This window comes from Culex quinquefasciatus, chromosome 2, assembly GCF_015732765.1.
Source record: "Culex quinquefasciatus strain JHB chromosome 2, VPISU_Cqui_1.0_pri_paternal, whole genome shotgun sequence".
In the NCBI taxonomy this organism is placed as follows: Eukaryota; Metazoa; Arthropoda; class Insecta; order Diptera; family Culicidae; genus Culex; species Culex quinquefasciatus.
The window spans coordinates 174,733,951-174,741,771 of NC_051862.1; the positions used below are offsets into that span (position 1 = coordinate 174,733,951).

Here is a 7,821-nt window from a genome sequence, read left to right on the forward strand (position 1 = left end):
AGAAAATTATTGTCATTATGCTATAATATGACTCAAATAGTTTGTTCTAACGACAATACACACATAAAAAGATTTATCATTAAATTAAATCTATTATAAATCAATTTTTCAATAGAGCTTTTTAATAAATTTGAGGAAAAAAGCATGCAAAAATAACTCTGCCCCTATGATTTATAACTCATTCGAATCGTTTATGCGATTGCTTAACTTCACAAAAACTTTCATCGATGTTAAATAATATTTGAATAAAATAAAAATCAGAAAACTACAACAAATTTGAAAATTCCCAAGCACGCTGTCATTCCGAACATCGTCGCTTAGTGCTTCTACTCGCCACCAGGATGCCTGCATGTTTCTGTCGAATCTTTCAATTGGAAATTCGATATTACATGAGCAATTCTCCACCATAACCGAAAATGAATTTTATTTATATTTTTTGATTTGGTTCAAACTTTGTGGAGTCCTTTCCTTTTTGAGCCAGGAAAAATAAGTACAGGAATATTTTCTTAAATGATTTTTAAATTCGCTTCATTTCACAAAAAATCAATGCCACATATCCATATTTTAAAATTATTGAAATTTGTTGATATGTTTTACAAAAAAAATATAAAAAAATAAAAGTGATGGATTTTAGGAAAATATTTTTTTTAAAAAGAATTTAATTTAAAAATCGGCAAAAAAAATTAAGTGCACATTTTTTTTTTCTGAATAGTCCTCATTAATACTTACGAGTTTGTCGAAGACACCAAATCGATCAGAGATTTCCATGAAAAGATACAATTTTTTAAATATCTGAAGGCTTGCATGGGTGAACCAATAACACAAACTACGTTTTTTGATCATAAGGAAGGCTACCTCAAGGTTGAGTTTTTTTTAGAATGGGTTAATTCAAAGCCTCGGTCGGCTGGGTTCGATCCCAGACGGTCCCGGTGGCATTTTTCGAGACGAGATTTGTCTGATCACGCCTTCCGTCGGACGGGAAGTAAATGTTGGCCCCGGACTAACCTAAAAAGGTTAGGTCGTTAGCTCAGTCCAGGTGTAGGAGTCGTCTCCCTGGGTCCTGCCTCGGTGGAGTCGCTGGTAGGCAGTTGGACTAACAATCCAAAGGTCGTCAGTTCGAATCCCGGGGTGGATGGAAGCTAAGGTGTAAAAAGAGGTTTGCAATTGCCTCAACAATCAAGCCTTCGAACACCTAGTTTCGAGTAGAAATCTCGCAATCGAGAACGCCAAGGCAATGGTGTAGAGCGAATGATTTGATTTTTTTTTAATTCAAAGCTTTTAAAAATTACTATTTTTCAAAATAAGTCTAATTTGGCCGAAAAAAACGTCCTGTCATGGTTTCTAATACACATCAAAGATGAAAAAGTTGTAAAGAGTGAAGTTTGTCAGAATCCTATTTTCGTAATAAAAATTAAATAAAAAAGTCCTGTGTTATTTTTTTCATGAAAAATCGCAATTATAACCTTAAACTTTTCTCCATCAGAAATTCTCCTAATAAGGTATGAGTTTTTGAACTTTTTCATAGCACTTTTGATTGGTTCAGTTAGCGTCAAACCATCGCGACGATTAGACGTGTTTGACGAGCTAAGAATCGAGAACAATCGTTCGCTCGCGTTTTTCATCGCTTTTTTTTCTGTCAGAAAGATTTCTGACGCCTCCTAAAACTATGATATTTTAACCGTGAAATCGAGATGTCGTCGGTTAAATCGCGAGAAAACACCTTCCGGGTCGATTTTTCCAATCTTCCCAAACGGATGACCTATGAGGAGATCCACGCGTTTGTGTACCACAACCTTGGACTGGGCATCGATGCCGTGAAACGATTGCAGTGAACCATGCTCTCAATTGTGCTCAAGTGAAATGCAGCGATCTGCGGATCGCACAAGAAACTGTGATGCAGCACAATGGAAAGCATGAAGTGGAAATGAACAAACATAAGTACAAAGTGAAACTGTGCATGGATGACGGCGGTGTGGAAGTGAAAATTCACGACCTGTCCGAAAACGTGACCAATGAACAAATCTGTGACCATCTGAAGCAGTACGGTGAAGTGCTAGCAGTAAAGGAGCTTATTTGGGGTGAAAAGTTCATCTACAAAAATGCTCCTACTGGTACCAGAGTTGTGAAAATGATGTTGCGAAAGCATATCAAATCGTATGTTACAATTCTCGGAGAAAAAACATACGTCAGCTACTTCGGTCAGCCCCCCACATGTAAGCATTGTGCCAACGTTCTACACGCGGGCATGACATGTGCGGAGAACAAAAAGCTGGTGACGCAGAAGTCTGACCTGAACAATAGGCTCAAACTGGCACAAAGCTACGCTGGCGTAGCTGGTGGATCGTCTTCAACGCCCCAAGGTCAAAACCTCGGCGAAGAAGCTGCCGCAGCGCTCATGCCGGTCTTCACAACACTAACATCTGCACAAAACCAGGGGAAGAACACAACTACAACTGCTGTATCTGATGAAACCTCTGTGCCTCCAAATGCTCCAGCAGCGTCGCCAGCAGCTCCTCTGGCTGCTGATCTCCCTGCTGCCCCTCCAGCTGCTGAACAAGTACCTGCCTCTCCAACCAGCCCTCCAGCTGCCCCAGTAGCTGATGACCTCATCGCTGTTCCTATGGAAACCACCACTGCAGAAGGACCACACACGCACAACCAAGAACCATCAACTGCTGTGGAAAACGCGCTGCCAGCAGGTCAGGGCGTTGATAGCAGCCTTGCTGATGCGTCGAAGAGCACTGACCGCGAGATCCCTGAAAACACACAAACCAACCTGGAGATGCTGAGTGACCCCTCAACGAGTTACAGTGCAGCCGAACTCGCTCAGAGAGTTGAGTTCCTAGTACCACAGCTGCCCATTCCAGACATGGAAATCTCCGAGGGAGAAAACACAAGCTACACTGGCAATGATACGGACATCTCTGACTTGAGCACTTCAGCAGGGAACGGGTTCACCCCTGTAAAACCGAAGCGCAAAAGGGGAAGGCCGAAGAAGATTCGGACCCAGTAGACATGCAAAATACAACATCTTACAACGTAGCCACCATCAACACTAACGCAATATCCAACGAAAACAAGTTAAACGCACTACGGACACTTGTCCGACTACTCGACCTTGACGTAGTGTTGTTGCAAGAGGTCGAGAGCAACCAATTTTCGATCCCTGGCTTCAACACCTACACAAATGTAAACGAAACTAAAAGAGGAACAGCAATTGCCGTGAAACAACACATGCTGGTGAGCAATGTTCAGCGTAGCCTGGACAGTAGAATACTCACACTCAAGGTCAACAACTGCGTTACGATCTGCAATGTCTATGCGCCTTCTGGAGTCCAAAGCTATCAGTCACGAGAGAGTATGTTCAACCAATCTTTGCCTTTCTATCTCCAAAACGCGGGGGAGTATGTACTTGTTGGGGGCGACTTCAACTGTGTCGTGTCAGCCAGGGATGCCACGGGTACAAACAGTCAAAGCATCGCGCTGAGAGTCCTTGTACAGAACATGAACCTGAAGGACACTTGGCAGATTATGAATGGAACTCGGACGGAGTTCAGCTTCATTCGAGCAAACTCAATGTCTCGTTTGGACAGAATTTACGTGTCGTCAAACATCTGCTCACAGGTGCGCACAACGTCCTTCCATGTGAACTCCTTCTCGGACCACAAAGTCTACAAAACAAGAGTCTGTTTACCAGATCTTGGAAGGGCAGCTGGCAATGGCTACTGGTCTATGCGAACGCACACACTCACTGACGAGAACATAATCGAGTTTGAGCATAAGTGGAACTGGTGGACAAGACAAAGACGGAACTATAACAGCTGGATGAGCTGGTGGCTTGAGTACGCAAAACCGCGCATCAAGACTTTCTTCAAGAGAAAAACCAACGAAGCATTCCGTGCATTCAACGCGGAAAATGAGTACCTGTACGCTCAACTGAGGGAGGCATATGACTGTTTGTACCTGAACCCGAATGCTCTTGCCGATGTAAACCACATTAAAGGGAGGATGCTGCGACTGCAACGTGACTTCTCTTCGAGCTACCAGCGTCTTAATGATCCTGTCGTTGCCGGGGAGCACATCTCGTCCTTTCAACTTGGAGCCAGGATGAAACGGAAGAAAAATTCGTTCATCTCTAAAATCACCGACGGAGTCCAGACGCAGCCTTTGGATGCAGCAGAAATAGAAGCACACATTCACCAGTATTTCCAGTCCCTGTACTCTGCTGGAGACGTAGCTGATCCTGACGGTGCAACAACCAACCGGGCTATTCCATCTGACTCGGTGCCGAACGCGCAGGTAATGGAGGAAATAACAACTGAGCAGCTGTATAACATCATCAAAACGAGTGCATCGCGCAAAGCTCCGGGGAACGATGGAATACCCAAAGAGTTTTACGTGCGGACCTTCCACGTAATACACAGACAACTAAATCTGGTGATCAATGAAGCGCTGAACGGGAACATCCCCCAGAAGCTGGTTGAAGGTGTTGTAGTATTGTGCCACAAAAAAGGTGGCAACAATACTATCAAATCCTACCGACCTCTCACGATGCTCAATTTTGACTACAAAATCCTAAGCCGAATACTCAAAACCCGAATTGAGGAGATCATGGTCCGGCACGACATCCTCACACCCTCTCAAAAGTGCTCAAACGGCAAAAGGAATATATTTGAAGCTCTTCTTGCCGTCAAAGATCGAATTGCCCAGATCAAGCACACACACATACAAGGAACGCTCGTATCATTTGATCTTGATCACGCATTCGATCGAGTTGAACACTCTTATCTGTTTCGGGTTATGGACGATATGGGCTTCAACAGGGCACTTATACAGCTGCTGCGCACTATCATGGACCACTCACGCTCTCGTGTGCTAGTAAACGGGCATTTGTCTCCAGAGTTCGAGATACGGCGCTCGGTTCGGCAAGGGGATCCGATGAGCATGCATCTCTTCGTTCTCCATCTGCACCCGCTGCTGGAGAAAATACGCACACTCTGCAACGACCAGCTAGACCTCTCCACCGCATATGCCGACGATATATCTGTTATCGTGGTTGATAACACGAAGTTACCAACACTCAAACAACTCTTCTTCGACTTTGGACGGTATTCTGGGGCCGTCCTCAACCTCGAGAAAACCGTTGCAATGAACATAGGAAGAAGCAGCGAAAACCTACCCTGGCCGTCGATGGAAACGCGTGTGAAGATTTTGGGAATCAATTTCTTCAATGACCACAAGCAGATGATACAGTTCAACTGGGACGAAGTGATCCGGAAAACTACGCAGCTAATGTGGATGTATAAAGCGCGAAACCTTACGTTGATCCAAAAGGTTACCGTGCTGAACATGTTTGTGACCTCAAAACTGTGGTTCGTGGCATCTGTGTTGAGCATACGCAATCAAGACATAGCAAGAATCACAAGACAACTTGGGTTCTTCCTATGGGGTCGCCAGCTGAGAGTTCCAATGGAGCAAATTTGTCAACCTATTGCAAAGGGAGGGCTGAATCTGCATCTTCCCATGCACAAATGCAGAGCACTACTGGTCAACCGATTCCTGTGTACGATTGCCGAAACTCCTTCGCCGAGCACCTGTACGGCCAGGTTAACAATGGAGGATCCCTACCAGCAACATACCCTTGTCTACGGCCGACGTGGACCACTATTCGAGAGCTTCCCCAGCAGCTACGAGACAACCCGTGTTCGAGCAGCATCGAAAGTCATCTTCTGCAAGCTTTGCCAACCCCGAAGGTAGTGGTGAACAACCCCAGAGCATCGTGGAGAAGCGTGTGGCGAAACGTACGAGCAAGGAGTCTCACGTCGTTGGAAAAATCCACGTTCTATCTGCTTGTGAATGGCAAGCTGCCTCACGCGGCCCTGTTGTTCCGGCAACATCGGATCAGTAGTGCTTTTTGCATTCATTGTCCGAACGAAACAGAAGATCTAGAACATAAGCTAAGCAAGTGCCGTAAAATAAGCCATTTGTGGAACCACCTTAAACCAAAATTAGAATCCATTTTGGACCGAAGAGTAGAGTTCAAAAACTTTCAAATCCCTGAATTCAGGGCAATAAGAATGGCAAATGTAGAGAGATGTCTAAAATTGTTTATCAACTACGTAAACTTTATTTTAGATACAAAAAATGATTTTACGACTCAAGCACTTGATTTTTTACTAAATTGTAACTGCCCATAATATGTTTATCTGCAAACTGTAACAAAACTAAATAAACGTGTTAAAAAAAAAAAATTGGACAGCACCCACATTCGTATGGAGACTTGTAATAAGAAACCAATGATGGCTTATTTGGACATAAAAATGTCATTAAAAAAAATCAAGAATTCATTGATATTTTAATAGTAGTTTATGCAACAAGTTGTAAAAAGATGATTTTTTCAGCACGAGTCGTACATTTATCCAACGAGGTTCACCGAGTTGGATAAATACGACGAGTGCTGAAAAAATCAAGTTTTGCAACGAGTTCCATACAACATTTTTTGCAATTCCGAAAAACACCCATTGAGTGAAATTTTAAGTCAAATTTGCATCTATTTTGACAATAAATCGCTTAAATAAAAAAAAATGTTGAAAAGTTTTACTTTTCGAAACAAGTGCTGAAAAGTTCAACTTTTCAGCACCCATTTCAGTGCTGAAAAGTAGAACTTTTCAGCATTTATTTTGAAAAGTGTTGCTATTCGATTCTGTTATTTTTGGTACAGAAAAGTAGGCTATTTCGTCGTTCAAGAATGACAGGAAATGTAAGTAGTTTCACGACGGAATTGCAAAAAAAATATTTACAGTAGAGCAAATCTGTGGTACTTCGGACAACGATTATTTTTGGTATTTTTTATTATTGAATGAAACTTTATGTAATCTTTCTCCCTCTTTGATTGCCCATTCCATTTATTTTCTCCTTGAAGAATTTCCAATTTCACGATAGAGATTTCACTCCCGCTTACTAGAAAAAAAAAACACCTTGCTCTAACCAGCAGGTGTCACTTTCATTTAACCTCACATTCGTCTCCCGATAGACCGTTCCGGAGCAAAGATAAACGAACGAAACACGTCCACCGTGGGTAATAAAGCGTCCTGACTGAGTAGTTTGGAATCTGTCGAAATCATCGGTTTAGTGCTGCTCCTCTTGGCTGTTGCAATAAATCAACCAAAAGACAGGGCGACAAAATTAAATAAATTCTCCGCTCGCACCCGTTGTACCAATTGGTGGGCCATAAATCGTGTCCGGCAGGTTGCTCGGTAGATTTTCCATTTAAGTCTCGAGGGTGTTTTACGATGACCGTTAGACGCAATGTATTGAAGTGGGTTGAGAGTTGAACTAGGTACAAATAAAAAAAATTGAGGTTACCTTAAGTGTATGCATTAAATTGTTAGAAAAGACTCCGAAATTAAATATCTTTACCCTAAATGTAGGAAAGCTCCAACGAAGACTAACAGTGTTTGTGTCCATCCTTGCAGGGTCATAAAAGTGTCCTCTTCCAATCGAGAGCACATCATCGCTTGTCCTGGCTGTTTTGATTTACTGAATCGAGTCGCAGCACTGGACCGGCCCCTGGCCACTTATGATAGTGAAACGGATATTTTAGAAGTTAACGTTAACGAAAGATTAAAAATTGTTAAAATTAAGGAAAAATGTCAGAAGATAACAGAAACATCTTTTAATCAAGTGACATCAATCAACAAACTAAACAAAACCCCTAAAGAAACTGAAACTGTTTGCAATAGCTTACGTTTGTAGTTACTAAATTTCCTACAAAGAAAAAAAACCAAAAATCTAGTTTTTTAACCTCCACAAACCCATCCA

At 42.5% G+C, this 7,821-nt stretch overlaps 1 protein-coding gene across 1 annotated transcript; it reads left to right on the forward strand.

The window, feature by feature from the left end:
* The first annotated feature begins 2,245 nt into the window (after window positions 1-2,245).
* On the forward strand, window positions 2,246-3,013 carry LOC119766407 (uncharacterized protein PB18E9.04c-like). The gene has a single exon (XM_038250938.1). The coding sequence runs from the start codon at window positions 2,246-2,248 to the stop codon at window positions 3,011-3,013; it is 768 nt and encodes a 255-aa protein (XP_038106866.1).
* The last annotated feature ends 4,808 nt before the right edge of the window (window positions 3,014-7,821 follow it).

What these genes read in the sequence shown, in the direction of transcription:
- LOC119766407 (XM_038250938.1), top strand. Translation starts at nt 2,246, where the DNA reads ATGACATGTGCGGAGAACAAAAAGCTGGTGACGCAGAAGTCTGACCTG.